Source organism: Mus caroli, unplaced genomic scaffold (genome assembly GCF_978045245.1).
Source record: "Mus caroli unplaced genomic scaffold, Mus_caroli_1 scaffold_3, whole genome shotgun sequence".
NCBI classification, from domain to species: domain Eukaryota; kingdom Metazoa; phylum Chordata; class Mammalia; order Rodentia; family Muridae; genus Mus; species Mus caroli.
Window position 1 is genome coordinate 46,706,879 of NW_028227258.1, and position 13,535 is coordinate 46,720,413.

The 13,535-nt window shown below is 34.5% G+C and overlaps 1 protein-coding gene across 3 annotated transcripts; it reads left to right on the top strand.

The window, feature by feature from the left end:
* Positions 1 to 1,918: 1,918 nt before the first annotated feature.
* Positions 1,919 to 11,551, top strand: LOC110291010 (pancreatic alpha-amylase 2a5-like). Of its 3 annotated transcripts, none has more exons than XM_021157950.2 (10): positions 1,919 to 2,107; positions 2,438 to 2,584; positions 3,839 to 4,027; positions 4,766 to 4,996; positions 7,127 to 7,260; positions 7,964 to 8,086; positions 8,179 to 8,278; positions 9,450 to 9,568; positions 9,677 to 9,802; positions 11,362 to 11,551. In XM_021157950.2, the coding sequence occupies exons 1-10, from the start codon at positions 1,940 to 1,942 to the stop codon at positions 11,549 to 11,551; spliced, it is 1,527 nt and encodes a 508-aa protein (XP_021013609.1). In that variant the 5' UTR covers positions 1,919 to 1,939. The 3 variants fall into 3 exon arrangements, with proteins under 3 accessions (XP_021013609.1, XP_021013610.1, XP_021013611.1); XM_021157951.1 differs by having other exon boundaries at positions 1,940 to 2,107; positions 4,766 to 4,831; XM_021157952.1 differs by lacking the exon at positions 4,766 to 4,996 and having other exon boundaries at positions 1,940 to 2,107.
* Positions 11,552 to 13,535: the final 1,984 nt, after the last annotated feature.

The following is a 13,535-nucleotide window of genomic DNA, read 5'->3' on the forward strand; positions in this document are numbered from 1 at the left end:
CTGGTAGATAATAATATGAATCATATATATGAATTAACATTTATAATGGACAATTAAAATGTAGCAAAAATACAAGATTTAACATTAATAAAATAATCTTATTTCACCTAACATATCATGATGTGTCCTTTTCAGGTTCAAACAGTATGAAATAAGTATTCCCTTCTATTAGTATACTACTATTAAAAAGCAGTTTAGCTTGAAATAATGGTTTTTAGGCTAACATTTCACAGCTTAATAGCCAATTACTGCTGGTGGCTCTTCTACTGGAAAGCGCAATTTTAGTATTCCAGTGTAATAAATAGACAACTATAACAAAGAGTAACTGTAGTGCAATTAAACATATTGAAAAATGCTTCCTTTGTTATTTATTTTTATTTATTTATTTATTTTTTGCTTCCTTTGTTATTTACTACAAGAACATAATTGATTTCTTTAGTTCTTCTGGTCCATAGTTTTTTAGGTGTATGGATATTTTTTTTATAAGAATTAGAATTGAGTGTATCACACAATTCCTCATTTAGTGTTTATTTCTGTAATAATGAGGGCATTACTCATTTCAATTCCTTGGGCAATACCTGGATTTTGGAAATTAGAATTTTTTTATCCCAGCCATTTTTGATCATAGAACACATTATTATAATTACATAATTGTCTACTCCTCATAGAGTCTTGGCAGATTTCTGTTCCGAAACTTGGCCTTATACTATGACCTCACCTGATTTCATCTCCCCCCTCCTATACATGCTTTAGCTCTGTGGACAATTTTTGTTGTTACAAGTGTCTCTCCAATATTCTACAGTCATTTCATCTGTAGGCTTTACTTTGCCATCGTTTGGTTTTTCTGGTATTCAAAGCATCTTTTGCCTCTCATCATTCAAACCACTGTCATGATCACTTCCTTAGTGAAATATTTCCTAAACAATAAATTGGGAAGATGCCTATATTGAACTCAACAGACTTACTATCTTATCCTTTGTAAATTTCACTTATTTTTATACTCCTGTAAAGTATATTATTAACACTGTTCATGCTTCAATTATATTCATGAGCAAGCTTACTTTTCTTCCCATTAACTTCAACTGCAGCTTTGTTTGTCATTATATCCCTAACAGTCAGTCCTTGTAAAATAGGATACTAACTCATCACTTGCTGAAAGAAAGGAGGATGTTGCTTCTTTACCTATACTATAATTTTCTTTTATAGGATTTTACATAGATTGGAAAGGCAGTGAATTTTTACTTTGGATGAAGTATTATGTCAGGAACAAAAGATATTTGGCTAAGGAGAAAAACTAATACACACACAATGAACTCTACTGCTTTGAGCACTGAGGTTTCAGTCTATGGATTGATGAAAGGAAAAGGCATATTTCACAATTCCAGAAGTATTTAAATTTAATGCTATTCCCCTTATATAATTCTATTAATTTGGATTACTTTCGATAAATTGGCAACTTGCACAAAATCTTAACTTTTTTCATTCTCTTTTTACTTCGGTAGTAGGTGCATGGCACAATGCAGCATCTTAAAATTAAATGAAAATACTGAAATAACAAAAAACAATCTTAAGTAGGTGAAACAAAAAGAAATGAATTGATAATCCCATTTCTATTTGGAATGGTGCAATACAAAGACTTAGAGATGAAACATCCCAGATATATTTGATTTCAGTTGTAATTCTCCTTGTATGGGCTGGTGGAGGACACAAAAAGTAAGATATCATATCAGTCAATTAGTAATTGATATTTAAAAGAATTAAGTTTATTCTCCATGGGAGTTTCTGAAGAACTTTCAGCTGTGCACATCATTGCTACTAATCTCTTTCGAATGATAGACTGTACTTTAAATATTTACTCATGAGCATTTACTTTGGAAAATGTACTTTTTGTAGAAATATAAATGGGTGCTACAGAGAACACTGACGACTTCAAAGCAAAATGAAGTTCGTTCTGCTGCTTTCCCTCATTGGGTTCTGCTGGGCTCAATATGACCCACATACTTCAGATGGGAGGACTGCTATTGTCCACCTGTTCGAGTGGCGCTGGGTTGATATTGCCAAGGAATGTGAGCGATACTTAGGTCCTAAGGGATTTGGAGGGGTGCAGGTAAGATAACTTCACAAATAAATGCAGAGATTACTGTGCTCATATAATATTCTAATCAAGACTAATGACTTTAGAGCACAACTTCATTTCACACATAACTTTGCTGAGAAAGAAAAAGGTTTGGTAGTTGTGGCACCTTTGGACTTATTGTAGAATATCAAGAGGACCTCTGCAATGTCCTTCCATAATATCTGGTGATATTATGATACACAACAGAAGTCAATGTTTATAGGTTAAGAAGTAATGTCAGATTATTGATAGCTTTCTACAAGATTTAGGTATGTAATGTAAGCCATCATCTGGTACTAATTATAGCTGTTTTACGTGTAGGTCTCTCCACCTAATGAAAACGTTGTAGTTAATAACCCATCAAGACCTTGGTGGGAAAGATACCAACCAATCAGCTATAAAATCTGCACAAGGTCTGGAAATGAAGATGAATTCAGAGACATGGTGACAAGGTGCAACAATGTTGGTGTAAGTGAGGACACATTTTCTTTAAACATTATTATATGTGGAAATATTCCTCTTTTGTTTCTATTTCTTTTTGTTTAATCAAGATTTAAAGTTCTAAAATTTTACTTTACACTTTATGAGTTATTGAAAATACACTTTTAGCTGGGCGTGGTGGCACACGCCTTTAATCCCAGCACTCGGGAGGCAGAGGCAGGCGGATTTCTGAGTTCGAGGCCAGCCTGGTCTACAAAGTGAGTGCCAGGACAGCCAGGGCTACACAGAGAAACCCTGTCTCGAAAAACCAAAAAAAAAAAAAAAAAAGAAAAAAAAAAAAGAAAATACACTTTTATCTTATTGTCAACTTTTTATTGGATTTTTTAAATTTACATTTCAAATATTATCCCCTTTCCCGTACCCCCCCCCAAGAAACCCCCTATCTCATCCCTTTGCCCCTGCTTCTACCAGGGTGTTCCCCCACCCACTCACCCACCTACTCCTCCATCTCTGCTCCCGAATTTTCCTACACTGGGGTATTGAGCCTTCAGAGGACCAAGGGCCTCTTCTCTTATTGATGCCCTACAAGGACAAGGCCATCGCCTGCTACATATGTGGATGGATCCATGGGTCCCTCCATGAGTACTCCTTGGTTGGTGGTTTAGTCCCTGGGAACTCTGGGGGGTCTGGTTGTTGAAATCCTTGAATAACATACCTTTTGAAGTTGAAGGAATAGAACTCATAAAGTAAAATGTTGACTTTTAAAATTAATAAATGTTAAATCATCCTAAAGTATTTTTGTGGGCACTGATTGATATGTGAAGATTAAGTCGTTTTCTAACCACAATTTTTAGGTTTTCTTACCCTATCATTATTTTAGGTGGTAAATATCTGCTTTGTTCTATAATGAAGAGATCTGTACGTTTCCTTTCGTCTTTAGCCATGTAGTGTATAAATTAAGCTACGATCTATCTCCTTGTAACCCTGTAAAATGTCAAATACAATAGTCTCAAATTTATACCTTGCCCTACATTGTCAAAACAGAACTTTTGTTTGTAGCTCTGGTAGTGTCTGTTTCTTTCTTAAGAGCTCTATATCTTTTTCCATGTATAATGACTATAGTTGATCTTATTTCACAGCAGTTTCCTTTTTCACTTGACTCACTTTTCTAAAGTGAAACTACAAAGCATCAGGTGAAAAGTTTTGGAGATTTGCTGTGAGATTGCAATGTAACTACAGTTTTTTTTGAGTACAACTGAAGTATGCATTTTTCTTTGTTAGGTCCGTATTTATGTGGATGCTGTCATTAACCACATGTGTGGCTCAGGCAATCCTGCAGGAACAAGCAGTACCTGTGGAAGTTACCTCAATCCAAATAACAGGGAATTCCCAGCAGTTCCATACTCTGCTTGGGACTTTAACGATAATAAATGTAATGGAGAAATTAATAACTACAATGATGCTTATCAGGTAATGAGAGAAATGATGGAAATAAAGAATATGTTTCTACATATGCACAGAAATTTATGAAATGCTATTGGATACAGGAAAAAAGAATTCTACTAATACAGAATGCTAAATAATAGAAAGGAAAATGTCCTGTATTATTTTTACATTATTTTGTAAGGATACACTAAGGTAATGATAAAGGGAGAAATGCTTTCTTGAAAATGTGTCTGAAAAAGCGTGTTTTAATCAATTATATAATATGATAAAATGGAAATCATTAGAAATACAAATCATATATAGAAACAATTTTCAGAGACTGACTTACAGTCTCCATTTTGTAGCAGTGTACTTAATATGAGTTACTTCTTGGCTTTGATTTTTTCACCTATGTAAAATAAAGAGAAATGATGGAAGAATAAAAGAGAAATGGAGAAGGAAATGTGGAGAGAACGAGAGAGAGAGAGAGAGAGAGAGAGAGAGACAGAGACAGAGACAGAGACAGAGACTGAGAAAAACAAGAGGGAGTCTCAGAAATGAAAATAGGCCAACTAAGATACTCATCTATTTTAATGTCTGATATTCTTTATATTTACAACAGCAAAAAATAGTTTGCATCCACATTAGAACATGAATACATTCCATGTCCCAATTAAAACCCATATAAAATTTTGCTATTGATAAATGTGTAAATGGCTGAATGAGGAAATAAATTCTCAGGCAGAAATGACATTTTATAAATCAATCATTTTTTTCCAACAGGTCAGAAATTGTCGTCTGTCTGGCCTTCTGGATCTTGCACTTGAGAAAGATTATGTTCGTACCAAGGTGGCTGACTATATGAACCATCTCATTGACATTGGTGTAGCAGGGTTCAGACTTGATGCTGCTAAGCACATGTGGCCTGGAGACATAAAGGCAGTTTTGGACAAACTGCATAATCTCAATACAAAATGGTTCTCCCAAGGAAGCAGACCTTTTATTTTCCAAGAGGTAGACCAATATATAATTTTAAAAATTTTGATATTATTGTTTAATTACAGTGTTTCTTCCTTCCCTTTCATACCTCCACATACTTCCATGTACCTACCCTCCATACTTTCCTTTAAGTTCATGCTCTCTGTTTTTACTTACTGTTATTATATGTATATGTGTACATGTGTACGTACAAATTTATACATATGTGTATATATATAATTATATATATAAACAGATACATTTGTGTATGTACTCAGACACATAACACTGATATAGTTCATAGTGCTTCATATGTAAGTAATTCAGCTCAGATATTTCTTCACATATGTATGCTTTAAAGGTTGACTTGTTGGTACTAGACCACCAGTTGTGCTCTTCCCTCAGGAAGACTCCCTGTACCCACTATTCCTCTATTTTCTATAGTTCTTTGCATAGGATTTAAAGCTCCATGGGATTTTCTTTAAATATATTGGATTTCTCTAAGCATGTAATTATAATGTAGGTTAATAACACAGTTACATGTAGACTTTTCATTCTGTCCTTAAAAGTACAAATGTTGTTAATCAGAAACACCACATTTAATTATTTTTTAAAACTTGGTTATTTTATTTATTTACATTTCAAATGTTGTCCCCCTTCCTTATGTCCCCTCCCAAAACCTCTCATCCCATCTCCCTCCCCTTTGCCTTTAAGGGGGGTTCTCCCCCCCTACTCCAGCATCAACCCTCTACCATCCCCCTACACTGGGACATAAAGCCTCACAAAACCAAAGATCTCCCCTCCCACTGATTCCAGATAAGGCAGTCCTCTGCTACATATGTACCTGGAGCCATGGACCCATCCCATATACTTTTTTTTTTTTTTTTGATGGTTTAGTACCTGGGAGGGCTTGGGGGTCTGGTTAGTTGATATTGTTGTTCTTCCTATGGGGTTGCAAATTCCATTTCAGCTCCTTCAGTCCTTCCCTTAACTCTTCCTTTGGTGTCCCTGGGCTCAGTCCAATGGTTGGCTGTGAATATTTGCATCTGTATTAGTCAGGAGCTGGCAGAGCCTCTCAGAGGATAGTTATGCCGGGCTCTTGTAAGCAAGCCTTTCTTGGCATCAGCCATAGTGTTTCAAGGCAGTTATATCTTCATTAATCCATCTCTTATATTCAAAGATTTCATTTTCCAACACAGAGAAGTCATAATGCTTATTGTCTCAAGTTAATTTTTCTGATTTTGAGTTTTGTTTCATGTTATTAGCATTTGTAGGTGTTTAAGCAAATGGATGACCCCTTTTCTTCAGCAATGCTGTCACTTGAAGTGCACTGAGGATGACACCTTTCTGTCTCAAATTTCTTTTTTTTTAATTTTTAATATTTTTTATTACATATTTTCCTCAATTACATTTCCAATGCTATCCCAAAAGTCCCCCGTACCCCCCCCCCACTTCCCTACCCACCCATTCCCATTCTTTTGGCCCTGGCATTCCCCTATATTGGGGCATATAAAGTTTGCAAGTCCAATGGGCCTCTCTTTCCAGTGATGGCCGACTAGGCCATCTTTCGATACATATGCAGCTAGAGACAAGAGCTCCGGGGTACTGGTTAGTTCATCATGTTGTTCCAACTATAGGGTTGCAGATCCCTTTAGCTCCTTGGGTACTTTCTCTAGCTTCTCCATTGGGAGCCCTGTGATACATCCAATAGCTGACTGTGAGCATCCACTTCTGTGTTTGCTAGGCCCCGGCATCGTCTCACAAGAGACAGCTATATTTGGGTCCTTTCAGCAAAATCTTGCTAGTGTATGCAATGGTGTCAGCGTTTGGAAGCTGATTATGGGATGGATCCAAGGTTTATTAGTTTGTAAGTGCTTCTAATGTTGACAAGATAGCAAATGTTACCTTATTGTGAACTAGGAAATTTACCCTTCTGGCAATAATCCTAGAGGATAAAAATGACTTTTGTAATTTGGATAATAATTTGCTTTCCTTTAATATTGTGACATATGGTTTATGAATAAAATCAGAATGTATGTGAACAGAAAGCCATTAGGAACATTTCGAATAACAGAACTATTTTTAATAATTCTAAATAATATTATCTTTCAATAATATGATTTAAAAATACATTTAAAATAACACTTGCCCCAATGTCTCTCCTAGGTCATTGATCTGGGTGGTGAGGCAATTAAAGGTAGTGAGTACTTTGGAAATGGCCGTGTGACAGAATTCAAGTTTGGTGCAAAACTTGGCACAGTTATCCGCAAGTGGAATGGCGAGAAGATGTCCTATTTAAAGTAAATATATACCATTTCGTCATTTGTTCTATAATACATTTGTTGTCATTTGGCATCAGTAAGATATATCTTAAATATTCTAACTTAAATAATTGATTATTAGTTAGGCTTATTGTTTATGAACCCTTAATTAATCATGTTTTTAATTTCATATATCAATCACCTGACAGCAGTAATCCTAACTATCACTTAGTGATTTTTGTCTTGTTGTGATAAGTCCATTAGATTCTAAGACTGTTTGTTCATCACCTACTAAAGATAGATTAGTATCCCAAGAATAGTTATACTCAGAAATGATCCCTATAATATGGCCAATGTATGGAATTTCCTTATGCTACATTAGAGAATTAACTGAAAATTTCAAAAGTGTGTAACTTAAAGACACAGTTACAAATTCATTTTCATTCTATATTGTATAATATGGATATTTTAGTTCTCAAGTCCATAATATTACAATAAAGGAAAAAAGATCTAAAGAGAAAAATTTCAGAAAAAACTTTATATAGTAAGACCTAAATGTGGATAAAATTTCCATTTATGTTACCATAGAAAATTATATATATATATATAATATGTATATATATATATATATATATATGAAAGACTCCTCATGAAATTGTCATTTATTTAGATAATTGAGGATGCAATATGTAATGTTACATTAAGCATTGTGGAAGAATAATGTGCTTTTTTTCAAATGCAGGAACTGGGGAGAAGGTTGGGGTATGGTGCCTTCTGACAGAGCCCTTGTGTTTGTGGACAACCATGACAATCAGCGAGGACATGGTGCTGGAGGATCATCCATCCTGACATTCTGGGATGCTAGGTAGGACAACATTCTTTGCTGTCCTTGGGCTTGCATTTAATGACAGTAAAATATTATATACTTCTGCTTTAACACTATTTTGAACCTTTCAGAATGTATAAAATGGCTGTCGGATTTATGTTGGCTCATCCTTATGGATTCACAAGAGTAATGTCAAGTTACCGTTGGAATAGAAATTTCCAGAATGGAAAGGTAAGTCTTGGAGTTGTCCAAAGCATATTTTAATCTAGAGAAAAAAAATGTTTCTGTTTTAAGTTCATATGCATTTGTAGCATTTGGAATTATTATTAAGTGTTCATTCATGGCAGTTTTCTAAAGTAAGGGCAATGAAGAAGTACCTGCTAGTGAAAATGAAATAGTTGAAATACTAACAAAATGCAGAGTGAAAACAATTATTCCTGATAAAGCCTTGACTCATAGATTTAACATTGAATTATGCCTGTTAACACCAAAAAGAATGTCAAATTCTTTCTGCCCTTGGTACAATGAATGCCATCATATGAAAAATACTTTCATTTTTCCTGTATAATAGGAAGCATCTTATCTGATGATGATTAAGGGAATTATAGTAGATAGGAGCTTATGAGAATCACAGAACAGTGATTTGATAAAAAAAAAATCACTGTGAGCCTTGAATTATATCCAATATGTGTTTATTAGTTTCATACATTTAGACAATTTCAAAAGTTAACTAACCAATGAGACTACCAAATATCTTATAAGATATGTGAAATATCATATCTCAGTGGAAAATACTAGTCTTATAGAGAAGCATCAAATATATATAAAAGTTTTACTATAAATTTGCCAGTTACTTTTTATTTTCTTTGAATATAATCCCTTTGTTGTGTATTGAAATTTATTCTTTTTTAAAAGGGCTTTCATGAGTAGAATGATCTTTCTTTAAAGGTATATTCAAATATTTTGCCATCATAAGATGTTCATTTATACTTTGCTAAACTTAATAATGTTAGAACATTTTAGTACATTTAATAAACTATTGGTATGAAGTTAAGTAAAAATAACTTAGAAATTGTTATATTAGAAAATTTTTATAGATATTTTAATTTTTATAGTAGCCAAGAGCTATGTCTTTCTTTTATGCGCATACTGAGGCACATTCATGTAGTGTATAGTGATGGAAATATTTCAGGGAGTAACTAGAGTCTGTTTTAATATATTCCTAGAGAATTTCAATTTGCACATAAATTAAGAACTTAGTGAAGGTCTGTGAAAACACTGAAGGATTTAGATAACACTGCAGAGACAGGATTAGCCCAGTGGGCTTGGGTTTGGTTTTCTGTAGTGGCAAGAGTCAGGGAGCTACAGGCATTCAAATGACTTGATTCTTTCAATAATTAAGGATCAGAATGATTGGATTGGACCACCCAATAACAATGGAGTAACAAAAGAAGTGACCATTAATCCAGACACTACTTGTGGCAATGACTGGGTCTGTGAACATAGATGGCGTCAAATCAGGTAGGAATGTCCCCTTTAGATTTTGTCTAATACGGAAGTTGTTTAACCTCTTATTTTAAATTGTTGAATTAAAGAGTACCAGCATTTCTCATGATATTGTGCTTTTAGGAACATGGTTGCCTTCAGAAATGTAGTCAATGGTCAGCCTTTTGCAAACTGGTGGGATAATAACAGCAACCAAGTAGCTTTTGGCAGAGGAAACAGAGGCTTCATTGTCTTTAACAATGATGACTGGTAAGTGGATATTGATTGGGGAATGGTTGTATAATATTATACTCTAAGATGATTCTTTTTCTTTTCTTCTTCATTTATATTTTTTCATATGTGAAAAATCTTTTAGACAAGGAATTTAAGCCACGATTAAATGTTCAGTATACATGAGAAATATGATATATGCTTTCCTATTTTTCCCTTGTGTTAATAAAATTTTGTTATTGTGATCTTTAACTACAGCCTACAATGGCATAGCATACATTCATATTTATGTACTCATTTGAAATATTTCACAAAGCATATAAATAGTAAATGTACATCTTAACATCATAAAACAATGGGCCATATTAGTACTGGAATACTTTCCCCAGTATCTTTGATTATTACTTAAATATTTATCAATTTTACAGAGTTTTCAATTCTCTATGTGTTTTAAATATTTTGAAGGCATATGTGTATTGCCTCTGATTTATGAGTTTCTACAAGAGGTTACTTACTCTGCCTTTAAAACCTTTAATAGTGTCTATTCACCTATAGTACTTCTGAGTCCTCCTTCATGGTTCCTTCAGATCTAGGTCAGATATGAGGAGTGGTGCTCACAGCCTTTCATCTGAGTATGAAAAGACACCCATATTGCTGGGCACTTGCACTCACCTTGATCTGCATAGTGAGTTTCAGTATAGCCATGGCTATGAAGAGAGACCTTGTCTCACAAACAAAACAAAACAAAACAAAACAAAACAAAACAAAACAAAACAAAAGAAAACAAAACAAAACAGAATTCTAGCTTAGAGAATCTCTTTGGGAGCCAGTTACCTCTCTCAATTTAAAATCAACTTTCTATCAGGTTTAGAAGACTTTTTGATAATACCTACTTGATTGACTACAACAAAATGATTGAAGTATGTAACTTTTTTTTGAAAGGACACATGGTTGGTTATTTAGGAGAACTAGAATTATTTCATGCAGACACTTTTCTACTACAAACCTAATAAGTGTTCATAGAAATGCAAGATTATGTTTAATTCTAGGAAAAAAGTTATTTGTGGCATCATGTAATTGAAGAAGTTTTAAAGAATTAATGGTATTAAAATTAAAAAGGATCACCAAAGTGTATGTCCAGCAGAGGACAGACTGGAAACAATGATGGTCCTCGCGGGAGGGCTTTAGTGTTGAGCTTCCCTGGGTTCTCTGTTTCTCTGTCTGGGTTCTACAGGCCATGAAACCAACACACATTTAAAACAATGCCTTTGGTATAGAGAGTTCACTTGCTCCCATGGGCACAATTTTTGTGTTTGGATTCTCTTCACTGAGCTCTGAATTCTTACTGTTTTATAGCACAAGGTTGGGCATTTATTATTTTGTGGTGGATATATATATATATATATATATATATATATATATATATACATATATGCATATACACACATGTATATATACAGATATATATACACAGATACACACACATATATGTATGTGTGTATATATATATATATATGTATATATATATACATACATATATATGATCTTCTGCATTTGACTGGATTGAATATATAATAAATACTAACTTTTTTTTTCAGGGCTTTGTCAGAAACTTTACAGACTGGTCTTCCTGCTGGCACATACTGTGATGTCATTTCTGGAGATAAGGTCGATGGCAATTGCACTGGACTTAGAGTGAATGTTGGCAGTGATGGCAAAGCTCACTTTTCCATTAGTAACTCTGCTGAGGACCCATTTATTGCAATCCATGCTGACTCAAAATTGTAAGAATCTATATTAAAGAGATTTGGATTAAGCAACAATTGCATGTGTTTCTTTTTCATATGCTCTGTACTATATTTTTAATTTCTATTTTGTTTCTATATTATCATGTGTTCATGTGTGCTGTGTCTTCTGAGCACTGGAGTGTATGTAGGATGTTTGAACAACCCTGTGCTGTGGCATAACCTCTCTACATTTTCCCATGAGCTGTGCTGATCAAACTAATTTCATGAGGCTTCCCTGGAACTCACTTTCATCTGCTATTCTATGTTGTTATCTCATATGCCCCTTAGTTCTTGCAGTTTATTTCCTTGTAGTAAAAACCATAAACAATTGTCTTAGTTAGGGTTTCTATTCCTGCACAAACATCATGACCAAGAAGCAAGTTGGGAAGGAAAGGGTTTATTCAGCTTACATTTCCATACTGCTGTTCATCACCAAGGAAGTCAGGACTGGAACTCAAGCAGGTCAGGAAGCAGGAGCTGATGCAGAGGCCATGGAGTGATGTTCTTTACTGGCTTGTCTCCCCTGGCTTGCTCAGCCTGCTCTCTTATAGAACCAAGACTATCAGCTCAGAGAAGGCACCACCCACAATGGAACCTCCCTGCTTGATCACTAATTGAGAAAATGCCTTGCAGCTGGATCTCATGGAGGCATTTCCCCAATTGAATCTCCTTTCTCTGTGATAACTCCAGCCTGTGTCAAGTTGATACAAAACTAGCTAGTACAACAATAAACTTGAATAGGCAAATATCTTAAAACTCACATAGAATCATCTGACAACAACATCCTAAATATCCTAAGCATTAGCAGAAAATCTGAATGTTTTTTTCTCATAAATTCTCAAATATCTTAATAGTGTCCTGGCAAATATTTTGCTTTACTCTTACTATAAATTCTTTCATGTAACCTTTTTAAAGTATAAAAATTTATTTTCAATAAATTTCATTGACAATCTAATTACTCATTAAACATGCTTTTGGCTACTTGGAAAATCCATCATTGAATAATTTCATCTCATGACTCTTTTCTTCAAATTCCTTTCATAATTAATTATTCCAGGAAAAAAAAGTTTCCTCATTCCACAACACCCACCTGTTTCCTTTTTGGTGTTCTGTTATGAGTGACCTGTGGGTCCTGTGATCGGGGAGACCCTTGTTCAGTAGAACGTCTCTGCTGGGGATTTGGCAGCTTGTGTGACCTCTGGTGTTTAGGGTACTGGGGTTTTAGGAACTGGCATAACCTTGGATTCTGGATAAGTCATGGTCTCTGGTAGAGCAATGAGCTTCTGCCAGAGTTGTGGTATGGGACATGGAGATGAGTGAAGGGGCCACTGTTGGGGAAAGTTCCACAGGCTCTGAGGAAATGTTGGTGGTCTGCCTCAGGGCCTGACCTGGTAGAGCAGGGTGATTCTGCTGGAGCTATGGGTCAGGATATGGAGACCTGGAAAACATGCACTTGTACCTGCTGTGCTATGTTGCCGGCTCATATGTACTTTGATTTTTAAAGTTTATTTATTTTTTTACCAATAGCCTTAAACAATGAACTTGAATAGTTAGACATGATAAATTGCACATGTAATCATTAGATAACTTCATCCCAAATTTACTATGCATTAGGAGAAAATCTAAATTTTTTCGAAGAAAATACTCAGAACTTTGGATGGCATCCCAAGAAATATCTTTTTACCATTAATATGATTTCCTTCATGTTCCCCTATATATTATATGAAAAAGTATTTTCAATAAAAATTCATTCACTTATTAAACATGCTTTGGTTACTTTAAATCTCATCATTGCTCAATTTCCTCTGGTGGCCATTTTTTTTTAAATTTGTCTTATAAATAGTTATTTCAAGAAAAAAAATATCGTTTTTTAATTCCACAATACTAACAATACTCGCAGCACATATCGTAACCTATCTTGTTACTCAGTTGATGGCATTCTTTGTTTGGTGTACAGAAACATTTTAGTGTCATGAATTCCTGTT